At 35.1% G+C, this 22,096-nt stretch overlaps 1 protein-coding gene across 51 annotated transcripts in view; it reads right to left on the bottom strand.

The window, feature by feature from the left end:
* The window catches only part of nrxn3b (neurexin 3b), a 420,076-nt gene that overhangs the window by 233,001 nt on the left and 164,979 nt on the right, over nucleotides 1–22,096 (bottom strand). For 35 of the 51 annotated variants that reach the window (XM_073933143.1, XM_073933144.1, XM_073933109.1 and 32 more), the window contains 5 exons: nucleotides 13,006–13,209; nucleotides 7,587–7,613; nucleotides 4,627–4,746; nucleotides 4,147–4,528; nucleotides 374–564 (listed from right to left, as the gene is read on the bottom strand). In XM_073933143.1, the coding sequence (XP_073789244.1) occupies nucleotides 374–564; nucleotides 4,147–4,528; nucleotides 4,627–4,746; nucleotides 7,587–7,613; nucleotides 13,006–13,209 (924 nt within the window). 51 annotated transcript variants of the gene reach the window in all.

The following is a 22,096-nucleotide window of genomic DNA, read 5'->3' as shown; positions in this document are numbered from 1 at the left end:
AAATGATCGTTACGATATAATAATAATACTAATAATGACTTAAACCATACTTGTGAAGTTCAATAGGTGGCGATAATGCTAAAGAATTAGTTAGTTACCATATATGGTTTGCCTAAGTCTTGTGTCCTAGATTGTGTGTGCCTAAAACGTGTGTGGTTCTGCGGGCCTGCAGCTGGATATATCTCCATTTAGATGGCACTTAGAGGAGTTTGCATCGGAACTCTTTAATTGTCTTATTATATTAGAAAATAGTTTTGCTTTTCTTTTTTTTAAATATAAAAGATGCTCTGCTCAATTTTCAAATTGTCTCGTGAACATAAGCTTACTTACTAAAATGCTACTATAAAGGGTCACACAAATTGGTGTGGCTGACCTTTCAGGTCCAGATTTTTTGCTCCGTTGACAACTTGGCTGACAGACTTAGCGTCCACTTTTAGTGTGTGGGTGTTACTTGCGTCTCGAGTAATCACAACATTGTGCCACTGGTTGTCGTTAAGAGGACTGTCGCTGTTTCCTTTCAGAAGACTCGGCCCGTTTCCCAGGTTGAACACATAGTGGATGTATCTGACAAGCAGAAACACAAACAGAGCTCAAACATGTTCATGTCCCAAATCCATTCAAGAGCACTTCACAAAAGAACACTCGGCCAGAGTACACACTCAAGCAAACTCCGTTGATCAAGTAAGAGGCTCTCTAAAAGATGACCACAAGAGTGGATGCTACTTTTAAAGATCAAGATGTTTTATGTTTTTGTAATGTACAGGTCAAGTGAATCAGTCGGTTTGGATGGACAAGGCCAATTACGCTTCTACTATCATGTTATTCTATTCTATTCTATTCTATTCTATTCTATTCTATTCTATTCTATTCTATTCTATTCTATTCTATTGGTTAATTAATTATTTCACATTAGATAGTAAATGCTGAATACTAGGGATTTTTGGATTTTCATTTTAGGGGGGCTCAACTCCTTATAAGGTTAAAAATGTATATATATATATATATATATATATATATATATATATATATATATATATATATATATATATATATATATATATATATATATATATATATATATATATATTAACATATATATTAACATATATATACACTTGAAGTCAGAATTATTAGCCCCCCTGTTTATTTTTTCCCCCAATTTCTGTTTAGCGGAGAGAAGATTACATATTTCTAAACATAATAGTTTTAATAACACATTTCTAATAACTGATTTATTTATCCTTGCCATGATGACAGTAAATAATATTTGACTAGATATTTTTTTAGACACTTCTATACAGCTTCAAGGGACATTTAAAGGCTTAACTAGGTTAATTAGGGTAACTAGGCAGGTTAGGGTAATTAGCCAAGTTATTGTATAACTATGGTTTGTTCTGTAGACAGTCGGAAAAAAAAAAATTGCTTAAAGGGGCTAATAATTTTGTCCTTAAAATGGTGTTTAAAAAAATAATAACTGCTTTTATTCTATTCGAAACAAAACAATTAAGACTTTCTCCAGAAGAAAATTATCAGACATATTGTGAAAATTTCCTTGCTCTGTTAAACATAACTTGGGAAATATATATATATATATATATATATATATATATATATATATATATATATATATATATATATATATATATATATATATATATATATATATATATATATATATGTATGTATGTATGTATGTATGTATGTATGTATGTATATATATATATATATATATATATATATATATATATATATATATATATATATATATATATATATATATATATATATATATATAAACACACACACACACATATATATAATATTACATTTATAAGTATTAATACACTTGAAAATGTTTGTTTAATATGGTAGGGTTGTATACTAGTATTCCACTGTATGACATTGACTGGAATAGCCATTGAGTTCTGACTGAGCCAAATAGGATCAACCCACCTGTTTACTGTAGTAAAAAACACTTTCTATATTCAAGTGCATTTTGTTTCCATGTATTAAATAAATAAACTGCTACTTTTCTAATTAAATGACTCACATATAAATATAAATATATATATATATATATATATATATATATATATATATATATATATATATATATATATATATATATATATATATATATATATATATATATTTGTAAACTTACAGGCTAATTCACATATTTTACGATTTGAATGATAATAATAAATAAGAAGTATTTTTTAATTTAGTAATTTAGATAATTTAGCGTACAGTTTATGAGCTAATCCTAAAAGTTTTAGGGGGGCTGAGTAGAAATAAAGGGGGGCTACAGCCATAGCCTTAAAATAGGCCTAGCAATGCCCATGCTGAATACCTAAATACATCTAGCAATGCTTTCTAGTAAAATTTAAACTGAGATCGACCAAGTAGGGGATTTTCATTGATTGATTGATTGATTGATTGATTGATTGATTGATTGATTGATTGATTGATTGATTGATTGATTGGGATTCTACATGTCATACACCTCCGGAAGCTAAATAATTAAAGGTTTATTCATGCACACGAGCCTGTGGAGGGATACATCTGAGCTTAGTGAAAACACAATTTCTGCATAATCACTGTCTTGTATCCCACTACCTTCCAGAGGAAATGCGAAATCAATTTTACATCTGTTTTAAATTTTTAATATCACTACATTTTGATGGTACGCTTCAGTATTAGTAGACTGTTTTCTTAATATCTGTTGATACTGCTCCTTCAACCGACATTCAACTGACTATAAGAAACTTTGCAAGAACATGTCAGCTTACACTTACCCTTACCCCAACCCTAAGAGTCTACCTACAGTATAATCAAATGAGAACTAGTTGGCATATATGCAACTTAAATTTTACAAACAGACCATCAAAATAAGATGTGATCTAAATGAGTACTATTACTCTGTTTTCTCCATTGTTTTAAGTGTTGCCATTTTCATATCACTTAAAACATATATATTCAAAACAGCTTAAACCAGCCTAAGCTGGATGGCTGGTTTTAGCTGGTCAACCAGCCTGGTTTTAGAGGGGTTTGGCCATTTTTCAGGCAGGTTTCCAGCCTTTCCCAGCCTGGTTTTAGCTAAAACCAGCTAAAACGAGCTTGACCAGCCTGGTTCGAGCTGGACATACCTGGTTTTGGCTGGGCTCCTAACCTGGCTAACCTGGCTAGGCATCTCCCAGCCTGACCAGCTAAGACCAGGCTGGAAATTACTGGAAACCAGCCTGGAAGTGGCTAAAACCCATCTAAAACCAGCCTGCTTGACCAGCTAAAACCAGCCAACCAGCCTAGGCTGGTTTAAGCTGTTTTTTTCAGTAGGGATATGAAAATGGCAACACTTAAAACAATGGAGAAAACACAGTAATAGTACTAATATGAGACTCACTATTGCCACCTAATGGGCACATTTGGTGAACAGACTTAAAAGGTTTGATTGTTTACTGTGAAGCAAAATATCAATGACTAGCTGTTCAGAACTGATCCACCAGGGTGTCAACACTAAGATAAAAACACTGCCACCAGACTTGTATCCAAGCAGAAAATACAAATGTAAGCATCTTTTTGTGTACAGCTTGTCAGCATCTGTGCTTGAATCTGATGACATGAAAAAGAGTGTATCTGCAAGAAAACACATCTAATTCGATATGCAGTACTCTCTCCTCTCTCACGCTGTCTGCACATACTGTATAGTGTAGAGTCAGCTTCACTGAATCTAATGACTGCTATTGCTGCTGTGTTATTTTCCACAAAGCCTCACCTCATTTATTTTGACATGTGTGTAGTGCAATGACTATTTGCCTTTATACTCACTGAATAAACCGTTTAGAATACCAGAAAATACCATTGTGGGGAAGATATTTATTTATTTATTTTTATTTTTTGGAGTAAATCAGATTCTCTATACAGTACCTGAAGGTCTAGAAGTTTGGTAATCCTGGCAAATCCTATTGAAGACTAGTCTGGTTTTGGCTTATTCTTAGACGTCTATTAGATTTTCACTGACAGCTCAAATTTAGCCTTGTTTTAGCCAAGATGACTATGTTTGGACCCTTATTAGACATTTTTTGAAAACAAAACTCTTATTATTTATCTAGCAAACTTTGCTTTGAATTCTCAACGTCCACTCACCCTTTGACAAGCTCCACGGCAATAAAATCATTCCCATCTCCACTGTTAAAGAGAATGAATCCATCACCAGAGGTGGTTTTAAACTGAAAGAAGAGGTGCATTGTGCTATACGCCTGGAGTGTAGCAAGTCCCAGATAGCTTCCTTTAGTCTTGAAGGTAACAGGGTCAGCCACGATGGAGCGCATCCCAAAACGAGCATTGAGCTCGCAAAATTCGATGTCTCCGTTCTTGCACATGTCGATGTAGAGGAGGCCATTAAACTTCAGGCCTTGCAGGTGACCAATGAAGTTAGACGGAGCCGTGGAGGCAAATCGCCGTTCCGTCAGGATTCCAGTCTCAACATTACTAAACTCTAGCCGAGTGTGATCACCATTCATCTGACCTGTGAATGAAAAGACTTGGTAAAGTGATAAGTTCTGGATTCATCTATTATAAGGGCAGATACTGATTTGTTTTGTAAAGACTATGCTGCATGCATACCTTCAGCTACATCATCATCCACCATAAGTTTGATGTTTTTACCACGCCGCGTAACTCTGACAGAGTGCCAGTCATTGTCATTGACTTTCTGGCCAGCATACAATGTCTCTGGTCCTTTACCTGAGAATGATGTTCATACTGTAAGTTAGTGTACTATAGGTTAAATCAAATATCTTGCTTTTCAGCATTAAAAAAATAATGACCATAAAAAAATAATAACCATGTTTAAAAATACAGGTAAAGAAAAAATTCAAAAGATTAATGTCTGAGAAAAAAAATATGGTCCCACTTTATATTAAGTGCCCTTAACTACTATGTAGTACTATGTATTGCAAAAACTAAATACAATGTACCTATGTACCTGTGTTTTTAATGTATTGCAGAACACTTCTGGTGTATAGACACTTCTATACAGCTAAAAGTGACATTTAAAGGCTTAACTAGGTTAATTAGGTTAACTATAGGCAGGTTAGAGTAGTTAGGCAAGTTATTGTATAACTATGGTTTGTTCTGTGGATGAGGCTAATAATTTTGTCCTTAAAATAGTGTTTAAAAAATTAAAAACTGCTTTTATTCTAGCTGAAATAAAACAAATAAGACTTTCTCCAGAAGAAAAAAAAATATTACCAGACATACTGTGAAACTTTTCTTGCTCTGTTAAACATAATTTGGGAAATAAAAAAAAATAATAATAATTCAAAGGCGGTCTAATAATTCTGACTTCAACTCTATATATCAACCCAAGCTCATTCTGAAAACGTAGTCCCACGGTCGTTTCTGGAGACCGTGATTTACATGGCCGGAGGTACGTTATTACTGCATTTCATTTTTTAAAGCAAACGATATGGAGCGGTGTGACGCCGCTCCTCTTCGCGCTCGCCGGTTGACAGTTCACCTCCATGTGGAGGGCTTTCCCACCACAACCAGTTCGACCGGTTAGCTCGTTGTGTTTGTCAGCGGAGCGGAGACCCGGAGGGAAGCCTGTGATGGTGACGACTGGGTTCGAGTCAGGGGACGAGCGGTTCCAGAAATCAGGTAAGACAAAAAACAGAATCCAAAAAATTAAGTGAACGAGTTCATAACAGGGAAAGAATATGGTGAAATATGAAAACGCGGTCAAAATCAGACGATGGCTTTTTTTTTTCTGGACAGCTTTTGTAAATCATTGCTTGGGGAATGCTTAGGGAAGCGGGTGAGTGGGACAATGGGTAAAACCGGTTGGGTTTAGGGAAGGAGGAGGAAGAGGAGGGTGGGTCGGCCGATTGGCCGTTTGCCCAGTCAATCATTTAGTCATTCAGTCAGTCGGACAGACGGTCCCTCGACAGCGGCCTCCAGCTGCTTTAAGCGAGAACAGCGCAGGCGCAAATGGAACAAACGGCGCTCGCGAGAGCCGCTCGAGATGAGAAAAAGTGCGCACAGCGGCCTCTCGCGGTTTCGCGAAAACAAAAACTGCACAAATACGTACCTCCCTCGGGATGTATTTCGCAGTCTCCAGAAACGTCCGCGGGGCTACGTTTCCAGAATGAGCCTGGGTCGCAACCATATATATATGTATATATATATATATATATATATATATATATATATATATATATATATATATATATATATATATATATATAAACAAATGTTTATGGTCATAAATAAACTGGCTACATTACAGCTGGATTTCACCAAAGCCCCATGAGGTGAAGAAGGCATGGGAAAAGTATATGTGTTTTTAAGGCTGTCGCTTACAAAAAGACTAAATATTTATATCAAAAAATTAAATAAAACATAAGAAGTACAATTGTTATGAAAGTTAAAAGGTTTAGAGTGCATGAACACTCTCAGCTGTGAATAAAACTGCTTGTGTTTTGCTGCTTTCTAAACATTGAAAATGAACTAGCTCCTAAAACCAGCCTGATCTCACGAAGAAACGTAACTATTTTCCGTTTAGTCAGTTTAGTGGCTAATTCGTACGAATTTGTACGAGTTCAGTTGAAAGAAAATGTACACTTTTAAAAAGGAGGCATGGCACCCAACACCACCCCTAACCCCAACCATCATTGGGTGATTAGCAAATTGTACTAAACTGTACAAATTAAATTGTACGAATTCATACAAACTATACACTAAATCTAAAAGTTACGAATTGCTATGAGATTGCATTGCCTTAAACAGATATACTGTACAAAACAGATTTAAAGAGTTATACTTATTAATGTATACATTTCTTCAAAGTGACCTCCTGTCCTGACTTCAACTCAATGGATGATTTGGTTCTCCTTGAAGAAGACAACTTTAATATACACAGAAGTGCAACACTGCTTGTAATAACAGTTCAATTTGGTAATTGGTAGCTAAAAAGGTCTGGCAAAATGGTTTGGTTTCACTTCTGGAAACTATTCTTAAAAAAAAAAATTAAATAAAAATTAATAAATAAATAAATAAATAAATAAATAAATAAATAAATAAATAAATAAATAAATAAATAAATAATAATGACATTTAATAGCTTGCAAAAAAATGACACGGATGATAACTACCACTTACTTGATTTAAACATCATTAATGAATCTTTCTCATATCTTCAATAACATCTTTTAAATACATATTTAATGTTTTAAGTAAGTTAATAAAAAATGTCAAGCACAATTGGAAACCCGTTCAGTGCGTTAAATTAGAGAAAGAGAGATGACTCTAAAAGAATTCAAATAAATGAAAGTTTTGACTTATTCTCTGGGTTAATGACTTACAATTAATCTAAACTACTGAAAATAACAATGAAGAAAGGATGTAACAAGTCCAAACAATTAAATGGCTCTATAGATAGCAACTACTACTACTAATGATAATAATAATAAAAGTCCTTAGCTAAGGTCTATATATCTCAAAGCATTCATTAAAAGATAAAAAGTCAAAAAAAAATTCAACAGGATATTAAAAGAATAAGTACAACAAACTGAGTAAAGACTTACTGTTGTTACAGTTTATCCTGCCACAGTCTAGATGGGGAAGAACAAGTGACAGATGAAACCGCGGCCTTCAAGGATACAGCTGCAGACATTCAATTACAGAAACACCACCTTCCGGGGACAAGCACATGGAGCAGCAGCCATTTTGGATTACTTTCCAGCAGTCCTTTGAGTATTCCAGGCAAAATCTTAGATTTGTTTTACCAATTTATTGGCTTTATGTTAAACCTGTGTATGTTTAGTATTACTAATATTTCTCCTATATCAATTTAACTTTCAGAGATTGTTATACACTACCTAAAAAAAAGCATAATTTTCAAAAAGTGACCACCAATTGACATGAGCCCCAGTGAAATTCTTGAGATGTGCTGAAGCAGACAGTGAATGCATTATAGTCAGATGGGATTGCGCCCATTATCAAAACATAACTGCGTATGAAACTAAATACAATTCTTCATGGGAATATACTGTGACATTGCATATTTTTTTTCAAAACAAAGCCATGACAAATTCACACTATAATCAAAGCTAAAGGTTATTCTATACTCTCTGTTTCTTATACAATTCACTTTCTGAAGACTACTCCACAACATCACAAAAACATTTAACTGGGTAAAGCTTAATTGGTGGTCAATACATATGTGAAAATTAAGCCTTTTTTTACAATTCGAGCAAGATGAATCTTACTTTTGTAATTCTTGAATATAGCCATGTTAGGCATGGTTATTTTAGGAGCTACACAATACACCAGTTAAGATTCAAATAATGATTGCCAAACATAACAATCCAGAAGCATGTCATTTTTTTTCAGGCAGTGTATGTTTTTATATTTATTCATAGTATTTATTTTTGTCTCCCATTTTGAGCATCCACACTAGCCGTTTATTAATATGCTCCATGTTGAGTAGTAATCCAGTTATAATGGCTGCCTGCTCTAAGCCAAATGGATTCATCAGCCCCAATATTTTCTTATATGCTTTCTTTCTTCATCATCACTCAAATGACTTGTCAAGACACTAACTGAATAATGTTACTGAAAACGTCAAATTGTTTTTGTAATTGGAATCGTTATCTGGGCTGGAATTCATATGGACATTGTTTTTTTTTTTTGTTTTTTTCATGTGCTGTCAACCGCAACAGAAAAGTGGGAGCAAACAGCCTCGGTCCAAAAAGCACTAGCATCACACCAACTTGTATTGTGTTTGTACATTAAATTAAATTAAATTAAATTAAATTAAATTAAATTAAATTAAATTAAATTAAATTAAATTAAATTAAATTAAATTAAATTAAATTAAATTAAAAATAAATGTATAAAACAATAACAAATAAAAATATTCATATAATAAACAATACTAACAATACATATAAAATTGTAAACAAAATAAAATAAATTAAATAAAACATAATTCTAAAAAACAATTTATGATAACAAATAAAATAAATTATAAAATAATAAAATAGAATAAAAAATAAAAATAAAACAATTAAATAAATAAATTAAGTTTAATTTAATTTAATTAAATTAAAAAATTATAACAATTATAAATATTCATATAATAAATAATACTAAGAATATGTTTAAAAATTAAATAAAATAAAAAATAAAATAAAATAAAATATAATAGAAAAAAAGAAAAAAAATTAAGTTTAATTTAAATTAATTAAATCTAAAAATTATAACAATTATAAATAATCATATAATAAATAATACTACCAATACATATAAAAATTTTACTTATAAATAAATAAAAATAAAATATATTTCTAAAAAACTAATTGTGATAACAAATATAAATATTCATATACAAATACTTACAATACATTTAAAAATAAAATAAAATAAAACAAACTATAATAAATAAAATAAAATAAGTAAACAAATGTTTTAAATACTAAATGTTGGTCGTTAGTTTATTCTAATTGATTTATGTTAAGTGTGAAGAGTTGCAATTGTAAAGAACAATTTGATTAATGTAAGCAGTTGATAAGAATGGATAATCTGGCCCATTGTTGTGACATGTTGCATGCACATATTTAAGTATTTTATGTAGAAATGACTGTGTGTGTGTTTTGTGGGTGGTGCCTTGACCACCAAATACAGGTGTGCTGGATGCTCTGGTCTCGGGCTGTTTGCAACATGGCCGCAGGCTAAAGGCCGTTGAAGGGGTGAGTACCATCTTTAAACATGGCATGATAAATGCCGTTAAGAGCAAAGGATGGGAATGGGTAACTATTTTCCTGAGAACATGAAAGAGTTGTTATGGAAAAGTGCATATGATAGTTAAAAGCACCTTACCATAACAAAACAAAACAAAACTGTCCAAATCATTTAGGGCTGGGTGATATATTGATTGATTAATTAATTGATTGATTGATTGATTGATTGATTGATTGATTGATTGATTGATTGATTGATTGATTGGTTGGTTGGTTGGTTGATTGATTGATTGATTGATTGATTGATTGATTGATTGATTGATTGATTGATTGATTGATTGATTGATTGATTGATTGATTGATTGATTGATTGATTCATTGATTGATTGATTGATTCATTCATTCATTCATTCATTCATTGATTGTATATATCAGTTTTACATTGTCTCCTTGTGACTGATAAAGACTTATCAGAAGCATTCTCCCTCAAGGTCTTTATATATACACTGTTAAACCCAAAAAAAGTTAAGGTAACTCAAACCATTTGAGGAAACCGATTGCAACAAGTGATTTAAGTTCAAAAACTAATCCTAATGAGTACTGTGAACTTAATTCATTTAGTAAACGAAGCAATTTGAGCGCAGTAAAACTATTTAAATTCGAACTCAAACCAATTGAGTACTGAAAAACCCAATAAGTTAAGGCAACTCAAACCATTTGAGGAATCCATTTGAGTTAAAAAAAAACTAATCAATATGAGTACTGTGAATTTACTCCGTTTAAGTAGAAGTAATGAGGTATTTAGTTAACTCACTACCTTCAACACTGAGTTCAAAACTAGAATTAAAGTAGAATTAACTTTCAGTCAATTTTGAGTTAACTGCACTCATTTCGTTTGATAAAGTTGACTGTTGGGTTTTACAGTGTGTTTTTTCTTTAAAAAAGAGGGAATCTCATCTCATGCTAACTACAATGACTTCAGAATATTTCAGACATACGAACACATATTGGATAAGTGGAGCAAAGCCAAACTGCACGCAACAACTTTATTTTAAGTTAAACTAATTTGATAAAATATGCGCAACATTTTTATGCTACAAAGCATGTTTTTATGTGGGAATGTAACTGATTTGCTGCAATGACTCTTTTAAATACAAGATCGATGTAGTGAATTTTGATGCCCTCGCCACCAGAGCTGTGAAGGCATTGACGCCAGGGTGGCCAGAGCAAATTTTGACGCTCTCCACGCTTTCGGTGTGAACGCACAGTTATACACAGACCCCCAAGAAGAAAAAAGAAATAAAACATACTGTACAACATACTGTCATACTGTCAATTATAACTTTCAAATGATCTTGTTTGTCTTTTTATTCCCTCCTCAGTTTTCTATTGGTTGATTTGGTGGCGTCAGGCCTTTAAAACAGACGGAAGCGGAATTCTCGCGACCCCACTCATTCCTCTACGCCACCACAGTTTTTGACGACTTTATTGTCGTGTTTTCCTTTCTGCTTTCCTTTTGATATTTGTTGGGAGTGGGGAGCTCCAACCTGCTTTAGGTTTGTTTGGTTGTTATATTTTTATGTTGTTGGGCTTCCCATCTCTTGTCATTTTGGATTGTTTTTCTGGTTATGTTATGGTAATAAATAATTTAGCTGGAGCACTTTGGCGGTTGTTTATGTTACGTTGTCTTTAGTTCACAAGACATATTTAAAATAGAGATCGTAACATAATAACTTACTAATAATATATAACATATAAATATATATATATATGTGAACTTACACTAGTCTCACGGTTCGGTTCGGTTACGATTATCATGCCATCGATTTGGTTCAATTCAATATTTCGGTGCATCACGGTGCATTGACGGTGCTTTCCATACACAGTTTTATATTTTCTTCACAGCAGCATTTCTTGTATTAAAATGTATGTATATATTTATATTAGGGGTGTCAAAAATAATAATTTTTTCGGTGTACTGCGATGCAGACGCGGACAATTCGGTATCGGTTCAGTAATAATTATAACCGGTTATTACTGACGTCATTTACCTCATTTGCGCTCTGTCGCGAGGGAGGCGATCGCGAGTATTTACATCGCTTTAACTACTTAAAACTCATAAACTGTGCACAATTTCACTGCGTGTGTTTGCTGGATCAGTCTTTCACTGACATATACAACAATAGCCCCTATTTCACTGATATCGAGAGAATGAAAGTAGCCTACTCCATTTCTCTCTCTCGCGCGTGTGCGCTCTGTCTCTCGCTCTGTCTCTGTCTCTGTCTCTGTCTTTCTCTCTCTCTCTCTCTCTCTCTCTCTTTCTCACACACACACAGTGGCCCATTTGACCTGCTGGCGTGGCTTTTCTTCGCTGTTTTACAGCGTTACTTTTGCATCCAGAAACAAGCACGTGTCTGCAGAGTTTTCTCCACCGTGTCTATCATACATCAGCTGTGAGATCGCCGCTGCCGCCTGCCGCTTATCAGCATCACTCATCTATGAAGAACGCAGCGCGCAAAGGCCAATAGCAACCATTTTTTTTTTTTTTGAGGGTGTGACCAATCAAAGGGGTGTAAGAGAACTAGACAAGGATCAGAAATTGAGCTGGATATTTATATTTGTTTATATTAATTGCTAAATGCTCGTTTTGTTTAAAGTTACAGTTTATATATCTGACTGTTTGTATTAAATGACAAAATTGTATTACAAATAGTAAAAACTATTATTTTTGACACCCCTAATATATAATATATTAATAATAATAACTAATAATAACTCATTATTAATCATTAATATTCATATACTGAGCTAATTTTGCTACAGAGTGCACAAGATTTGATTTTGCAGAAATAGTGATTTACTCAAACATGCATTTAGGTCATTGATAATTTAGTTCAGAAAATGAGGTGAACAAGAATTTCATTTACACGCACTCAATATATCACCCAACCCTATTATAAGCACAGCTTCTATTAATATAATTCAAAAAATTCCTCATGTGTGAGTAAGCCAATGGGATTGTGTTCGAGAATGAACACTGCAAATGTGCCGCTTCGATCATGAGGTCAGAGGTTAAGTGAGACTGTGATGAGAGAGCTCGTCTGTCCATGAAGCGAGAAAATGAAAACCATGCAGCTCAACAAAACAATAACAATTTAGTTGTAGTGTTAGAGAGATGATAACATTCAGTAACATAATAAACAACGGACGACTGAAGAAGAGAGATGAGGATGCCAAAAAAAAAAAGGACGGTATACAATACCTAAATTGACGATCAGTTTGACACGGCCGCTGTCCAGCTCTAGTCGTAGTGTGTCTGCAGACTCACGTGACGTGGCAGCCATCAACAAGCCAAAAGCACGTTGGGACATGAACCTCAGAGACACGTCCTCTGCTTCTGTATGTATGATCGTCGGCATCACCACCTTCATGTACATGCTGCCATCATAGCTTAGGATTGATGCCTCTGTTGAGAAAAAAAAAGTACATATAATTATAAAAAAAAAATGTGTTTCCCCATGTCCCTTAAAGCAGTGGTCCCCAACCGTGGATCAATCAGAACCGGGCCGCACAAGAATGAATTATTTTTAAGTTGGCAGATAAAGTAGCTGCATTTAAAGCCAAACTTGATTTGTGGGGATGGCGCGTGAACAGAGTCATATAGGACTTGCATGATATGTGTGTGTGCAGGCGCTCACGGGCTGTTTCACGGCCTTAAGGTAAACAAACAACGGCTTATCATAAGCATCTTATCGATAATTATTTACACAGTTGGCATTAAGATGAACATATAAACGTTATCTGCCTAATTTCTAGCACCTAAATGTGTCTGGAAAAATGTTCAAAGGCTTTTATTCTCATAAACCGCGCGGATGTGAATGCGTCTGACTGTGATTGGCTAAAGCAGACGTCTCACGTCAGCACGTTCTCAGTGGCGTAGTGGACGGGCCCGCAGGGCACGCACGTTGTCGCGGTTTTCAATAATTAAAAATCCGGCAACCGCAATAATCAAACTCTTGGGAACAACTGTGCACGGAACCAAAGTTCACAGGTCTGTGAACTCCGGACTACTTCATTCTGATTGCTTCCCGCCAAACCGCGTCATAGCTCATACCATAAAGTTGACTTGATTTCAACTCTCCTCAACGCCCTCACAGGAGAAGACGCGCCGCGCTGTTCAAGCTCTTGGGAAAACCAATTCCCAAACTATGCTTTAGGACACTAATCTTATTGGGAATATGTAAGGCAAACCTTGGCCTAATAAAAACAAACCAACAAATACAGTAACATTGCGTGACAATATTTTGGTATTAAATATTTAACAAATATGAATTAGCAAAAAGCTTGCTGTTGTATCACATGAAAACATTCACATTTGTGCCGAAAACACGCGGTGATACTTCTTCTTGTTGTTTTCGTATGGTGACATCCAAACGCACTACCGCCACCTATTGATATGCGCGAAGTGACTCTCCAGAGTGAGAGTTGTCGATTTGAAGCGTCTCAGTCTCATTGAATCAACATGTTCTGATCAAATTCATTTGATTATTTCTTGATTCAGTTTCAAATAACATGAATTAATCATTTAACATAGGTAAACTTGATTTGTTTTTTTTCAATCTGACAAATTTTTATTTTGTAAATCCAATACATGCCTAGTTGATTTTTTTGAGTGAGCAGTGCACTCATTCACCTACACAAACACGTTCCAACTTTATAAATGTTGCGGTGTACCGCTTTTTCTTCATGTTCATACTCTCCTGATAATATGCAGACCTTTAATTGCAACACTATCCCTTCTAATTCAACTTTTGTTTCACTTTTTGTCGTGCAATCCGCTCTGTATTTCTTATTACGTTCCTCCTCCCTCATTTCTCTTTTACACACGAGGAATAATTTTAACGAAGTCACTTATTTTCTGTTTTGTTGCAGGCTATAATGCTACAGCGTAGCCCTGAGATGGGATTCTGGGTGGAAAAGGGGATTAAAAAATGCAACCAGGCGTGAAATACCTGCCTTGAGTTTTAATAGCGAAGAAAAAATAGGCCTTTGGCTAAAAAAGGAGCTGCCAGCCTTTGTGTAATGATGGAGGAGAGTGCATTTAATACATGAGTCATTGGGCACAATGATGAGCATTATATGTGCGCCCGTCAGTGTGATGTGCATGTCTTAAACATCTTCAGTCATGCTGGCTGTGAATGCTATTAAAACAATATTACGTTAAGCTAAATGTGCTTGTTACAATTTAAAAGGAGAGTTCAACAAATAAAGGTATGTCAATTTTAATTGATTCTCGCAGCCACAATCAGGGCCTCATTTATAAATTGTGTGTACACAGAGATTTGATCTTGTGTGTATGATGAAATCTATCTGTTGATCAGGAAACTACTTAGCACAAGACGTAAGCGATTCTAGTTGAAATTCCAATGCTTGCCAATCGCCAATTTCAAGTACAGGATTTGAAATGACTGTCGGCTTTTCATATGCTAAATAAGCTAATTGGGTGCTGTTTGTAATGTGGAAATATGAAACCATTTGGCTGCGCAGTGTTTGCAGTTCTTAAATTGCACATTTGTACGGACGCGCGTGTACATTCATTGATTTGAATTGCATTTGGGAAATTATATTTGATTAAACACATGACAGTTTCTATTCATCATTTTAGGAATACGGGTTGGCTTCCTAGTATCAGAGCAAGCTATACTGGTAATTTACAGCCATTCATGTCCACTGCAGTCTCCAAATTCTAGCCTTTGCAAATTACCTATAGGATTTCTTTAAATTTTCAATTCAATTAACCTTTATTTGTGTTGCGCTTTTACAATGTAGATTATATCAAAGCAGCTTCACATAGAAGATTATAGTAAATTGAAACCGTGCAGTTCAGTTTTACATTTACATTTAGTCATTTAGCAGACGCTTTTATCCAAAGCGACTTACAAATGAGGACAAGGAAGCAATTTTCGCAACTAAGAGCAACAATGAATAAGTGCTATAGGCAAGTTTCAGGTCTGTTAAGTCTAAGAAGGGAAGTATTAGTAGTATTAGTATTTTTTTTTTTGTTTTTTTTTGGTACAGTTAGTGTGATATTCAGAGAGGCAATTGCAGATTAGGAAGTGTAGTGGAGAGTAAATAGTTGAGTTTTTAGTCGTTTCTTGAAAGTAGCGAGTTACTCTGCTGTTCTGATGCAGTTAGGGAGTTCATTCCACCAACTGGACAGATTGAGCTTGAGCGTTCGCGAAAGTGATTTCTTCCCTCTTTGGGATGGAACCACGAGGTGACGTTCATTCACAGAACGCAAGTTTCTGGAGGGCACATAGATCTGCAGAAGTGAGAGCAGATAAGAAGGAGCAAAGCCAGAAGTCACTTTGTAGGCAAACATCAGAGCTTTGAATTTGATGCGAGCAGCAACTGGCAGCCAGTGCAAACGGACTAGCAGTGGAGTTACATGTGCTCGTTTAGGTTCATTGAAGACCACTCGTGCTGCTTTTTTAGACTTTACATTCAGTTTAGTTTAGCTCGGTTTAGTGTGGTTTAATAATCACTACTGGGAGTCCAAACACTGAAGAGCAAATCCATCAATGCGCAGCTCTACAGATCCCGAGCTTTGCAAGCCAGTGGCGACAGTGGCGAGGAAAAAACTTCACCAATTGGTGAAAGTGAAGAATTCAGGAGAAACCAGGCTCAGTTGGGCACGACCGTTTCTCCTCTGGCCAAATGTCTTGTGCAGAGCTGCAGTCAAGGCGCCGGAGGCTGGAAGCTGGACCTCAGCAAAGACTAGTCTGTACCTGGAGCGTCACAGGAATCAGTCTCATGCTCTCCGCTTCTCTTCAGCCAAATTCACAGCAGACATAATGCTTTTTTTAAGATCGTCATTAAAAATTTACAATCATTACACGATCCGTCAAAAGCAAGAATTCAATTTTATGTACGCTAAAGACAACTGTCATTAAGTGCCATTAGTCAACTTTTGTCGATTTAAATACAAAGATACTCTGCAAAAAATGCTTTTCTTACTTAGATTTTTTGTCTTGTTTCTAGTCCAAGTATCTAAAAATTCCTAAATCAAGAAGAATTTTTTTACACAAGCACAACATATTGTCTTGTTTTGAGAAATAATATGCCATTATTAAGTGAGTTTTTCCTTAAAACAAGCAAAATAATCTGCCAATGTGGTAAGCAAAATAATCTTACGTCAAAAGAAAAAGCAAGATTAATTTGCTTACCCCATTGGCAGATTATTTAGCTTGTTTTAAGGAAAAACTCACTTAATAATAGCATATTATTTCTCAAAACAAGACAATATGTTGTGCTTGTGTAGAAAATTCTTCTTGATATAAGAAATTTTAGATATTTAGACTAAAAACAAGACAAAAAAATCTAAACAAGCATTTTTTGCAGTGTAGTTTGAGATGTCTGTGCTATCGTAACTTTACATAACCACATTCAATTCAATTCATCTTTATTTCTATAGCGCTTTTACAACTTGCACTGTCAAAGCAGCTTCAAATAGAAGTTCAAGCAAATTGAAACTGTCAGTCCAGTTTTCAGATTCATCACAACAGGCTTGTTATGTACATGACAAAAAAAATAGCCCAAAGGAAATAGCCCAAATGCATAAATAATCATATAATAAAAGTTTACGCTAATACACTAGTATTATAACAAAATAGGAAGACTAAGAAGTAGAAGAAAAATAAAAATAGGAACAATAAGAAAAAAACCTCCTCTCTCTCGCTGAACACCAAACCATCATGTAGACAGTCCTCTACTGCCCTCTACTGTTCAGTTGTCTTGACTATTTTTTTCAACAATAATATTAATAGCAGATTATTCCACTGTGGTGACCTCTAAAATAGAGACTAAGCCGAAGTAAAATGAATAATAATAATAATAATAATAATAATAATAATAATTATTATTATTATTATTATTATTATTATTATTATTATACCTAATGAATGATACATACTTGCCTCATGCAAGCAGTAATTATGTTTTTTGTAATTTGATGCAAAGATAATATTATATATATATATATATATATATATATATATATATATATATATATATATATATATATATATATATATGATTTTTATTAAAATATTTAATGACTTTTAAGCATTTAAGATGCTGAGGAGTGTTAAATGCATCATAGCAGTTTTTTGAAAAGCTTCCATTATTATCATTATTATTATTATTGTTATTGTTATTATTATCATTATTATTATCACTATTATTATCATTATTATTATTATTATTATTATTATAAAAAGTTAGGTCACTGAACAGCAGAGGGCAGTAGAAGACCATTTACAGGATCCAGATGGTTTGCTGTTTAGAGAGAGAGAGAGAGAGAGAGAGAGAGAGAGAGAGAGAGAGAGAGAGAGAGAGAGAGAGAGAGAGAGAGAGAGAGAGAGCAGATCTCAGCACAAGATTGTGCCTGCACGCGTGTCTGTGTGTGCATGTGCAATGTGCATGTGTGTTTGTGCATGTGTGTGTGTGTTAAGATCTGTTACCATAACCCTGCCATGCACATCTATTTCTCTGTTCTGGAGATTTGTCAATTTCCCACATGACTGCTTGCTGAGAGCCACATTTCCTCAGCCATGTGGAGGAACGTATAGAGTATATGTGTGTGGGTCAGGTTTTTACTGACTGTTCTTACAATTGTGGTAAAATGTAACACCACCTACATTGTGCAGAGATGTCTAAAAAGCATAATAAACATTCACATGTATGAATATATTTGGGGAAAAATGCAAAAAAGATTCCTGAGAGGGTTATATGAGGACAATAAAAACACAAATAGCTCAGTATAAAAAATAATAATAATAAAAATCAAGGGACATTTAAGTATTCCACAAAAGAAACATTAATGTATGAAAAAATGTTTATGTTTGTTTATTACCGCATGATTATGCTGTCACTTAAGCACATTTCTTCGCATGACAGTTCAACAATTGACGAATAATTATCCTACCTCATTTCTCCCCTATAGGGAACGAAATTAAATTAAATCTGGAGGACATAAACTGTGACATGATGATTGACAGGGCAGTCTAAATGGTAACAAGATATACACAGGGCAACGCAGTGGTGCGGTAGGTAGTGCTGTCGCCTCACAGCAAGAAGGTCGCTGGGCCGCTGGTTCGAGCCTAGGCTGGGTCAGTTGGCGTTTCTGTGGGGAGTTTGCATGTTCTACCTGCATTTGCGTGGGTTTCCGGGTGCTCCGGTTTCCCCCACAGTCCAAAGACATGCGGTACAGGTGAATTGGGTAGTGTATGAGTGTGTGTGTGTGTGAATGTTTCCCAGAGATGAGTTGTGGTTGGAAGGGCATCCGCTGCATAAAATCGTGCTGGAAAAGTTGGCGGCTAATTCCGCTGTGGCAACCCTGCACTAATAAAGGGACTAAGCTGAAAAGAAAATGAAAGAACGATGTACACAACTAAGCGACAAGCAGTCTGTTAAAGTTCCCCCAATTAATGTTATTTTATAGTTTGTTATACAATAGCTTGCCTGTACTTTTTGCTACACACATTATTTTCCTTTCTCACAAAAACCAACTAACCAACCAACCAGCCAGCCAACCAACCATCCAATCGACTGACTGACCGACCGACCGACCGACCGACCGACCGACCAACCAACCGACCGACCGACCGACTGACTAACTAACTAACTAACGAACTAACTAACGAACTAACTAACTAACTAACTAACTAACTAACTAACTAACTAACTAACTAACTAACTAACTAACTAACTAACTATTTAACTAACTAACTAACATAGCACATGCATACATAAGCAAATAGTCAAGTCTATTTTTTAATCTATTTAAAGATGTGGTGAAGATTATATTGATCTAGCATTTCACAACAACCAACCAACCAACCCACCAACTAACTAACTAACTAACTGACTGACTAACTGACTGACTGACTGACTGACTGACTGACTGACTGACTAACTAACATAGCACATGCATACATAAGCAAACTGTCAAGGCTATTTTTAATCTATTTAAAGATGTGGTGAAGATTATATTGATCTAGCATTTCACAAAAACCAACCAGCCAGCCAACCAACCAAGCAACCAACTAACCAACTAACTAACCAACTAACTAACTAACTGACCGACTGACTGACCAACTAACTAACTAACTGACTGACTGACTGATTGACTGACTGACTGACTGATTGACTGACTGACTGACTAACATAGCACATGCATACATAAGCAAACTGTCAAGGCTACTTTTAATCTATTTAAATACGTGGTGAAGATTATATTGATCTAGCATTTCACAAAAACCAACCAACCAACCAACCAACCAACCAACCAACCAACCAACTACCTAACTACCTAACTAACTAACTAACTAACTAACTAACTAACTGACTGACTGACTGACTGACTGACTGACTGACTGACTGACTGACTAACTAACATAGCACATGCATACATAAGCAAACTGTAAAGGCTATTTTTTTATCTATTTAAAGACGTTGTGAATATTATATTGATCTAGCATTTCACAAAAACCAACCAGCCAGCCAACCAACCAACCAACCAACCAACCAACCAACCATCCAACTAACCAACTAACTAATTAACTAACTAACTAACTGACTGACTGACTGACTGACTGACTAACTAACATAGCACATGCATACATAAGCAAACTGTCAAGGGTATTTTTTCATCTATTTAAAGACGTGGTAAAGATTATATTGATCTAGCATTTCTCAAATCCAACCAACCAACCAGCCAACCAACCAGCCAGCCAACCAACCAACCAACCAACCAACCAACCAACCAACCTATGATTTGATTATAGCTGCAGATCTATGATGATGCGAAATATTTCATTTATTCATTTTCTTGTCGACTTAGTCACTTTCACAATCCAGGGTTGCCACAGAGGAATGACCTGCCAACTTATCCAGCAAGTTTTTACGCATAGGATGCCCTTCCAGCCGCAACCCATCTCTGGGAAAAGTGAAATATTTAATTATATAAAATAAAAATAAATAAACACATACAGAGATTTATAGTCTTTGAAATGTTACAAATACAAAATACCGAAAACACATTTAGACCTTATTTGGATTCATTAACGATATGAAACAAATCCATTCTCCTGGCTTGTGCACACGCTACTCACGTTTTTCTGTAAACCAACAGCATTCAGCCACGCATCTAGCTCTGCCTTTAGGTGTCCTTTTGTTGTGCTAGGTACCCCTTGGATAGGGTCCCCAAAAAGTGGTATGGTACCATTCGCTTTTTGGTACCTTTTGACAGTGGAAACTGGCTATAAAGCATACAACTAGTACCGTACCACCATAATAGTAGGTGAACTTTGCACTGCAAAGTTTTTTTTGCTTGCTTTTTTAAATTTCTAACCATCTTGTTTAATCCAGACCCTTTTCGCAGAGCCGTACGACAGAATTTCGCAAGCTCAATCTCCAGTATGACCGCAGTTTCATCCAAGGTAAGAACAATCATTAAAATAAAATCTAACCCCTCACTGACAGCTGATAACATTATAGAGGTTGGCGTCGTTATTCTCCTTTGTTTAACTTCAGTGTCATTATTTAAAATGTAAGTAGATGACATGTGGAACAAAAGCCAATTGGTTGAGAATGAAGAAACAGCTTTTTGTTTGCAAATGTGCTGGCCTTTGCATTTTGTTTTATCCCAGATAACTGCATCTCTGTCCTTGATTTGTAAAAAAAAAACAGCTCAGTCTCTCCTGTGCTGGTCTAACAGCATTTGTCAAACTAGAATAAAAGGTCATTTTTAAAACTATTATTCATGTGCTCTACCTGAACGGTGGACAGAAGATAAATGAGCATATATTGAGCTGTTAGGTAGATTTCATCATTATTTAAAAGCACAATGACTTAAAGGGGTCACATTATGTAAAACAGAATTGCCTTTTGCACTTCGAAAAATCCTGAAATAATGGTCACAAGCCAAACTTGTCCTCTATCTATCTATCTATCTATCTATCTATCTATCTATCTATCTATCTATCTATCTATCTATCTATCTATCTATCTATCTATCTATCTATCTATCTATCTATCTATCTATCTATCTATCTATCTACTACTTTTCCGACCACTGCTGATGACACCCACATCTACCTCTCATTCCAGCTAGAAGGTCCAACCATTCCTACTCATCAGGATATCTGACAGATATTTCCTGCTGAATGAAGAGCCATCACCTTTACCCTATTCTTGCCAAAACTGAACTGCTAGTAATCCTAGCCAAGGCACTCCCAACCAAAACCATCACCATGAAGTATCTGCCGCTGCCTCTGCACTGAGAGTGTTTA

Source organism: Danio rerio, chromosome 20 (genome assembly GCF_049306965.1).
Source record: "Danio rerio strain Tuebingen ecotype United States chromosome 20, GRCz12tu, whole genome shotgun sequence".
NCBI classification, from domain to species: domain Eukaryota; kingdom Metazoa; phylum Chordata; class Actinopteri; order Cypriniformes; family Danionidae; genus Danio; species Danio rerio.
Note: the sequence above shows the minus strand (reverse complement) of the source record. Positions and strands in the feature narration are given on the sequence as shown.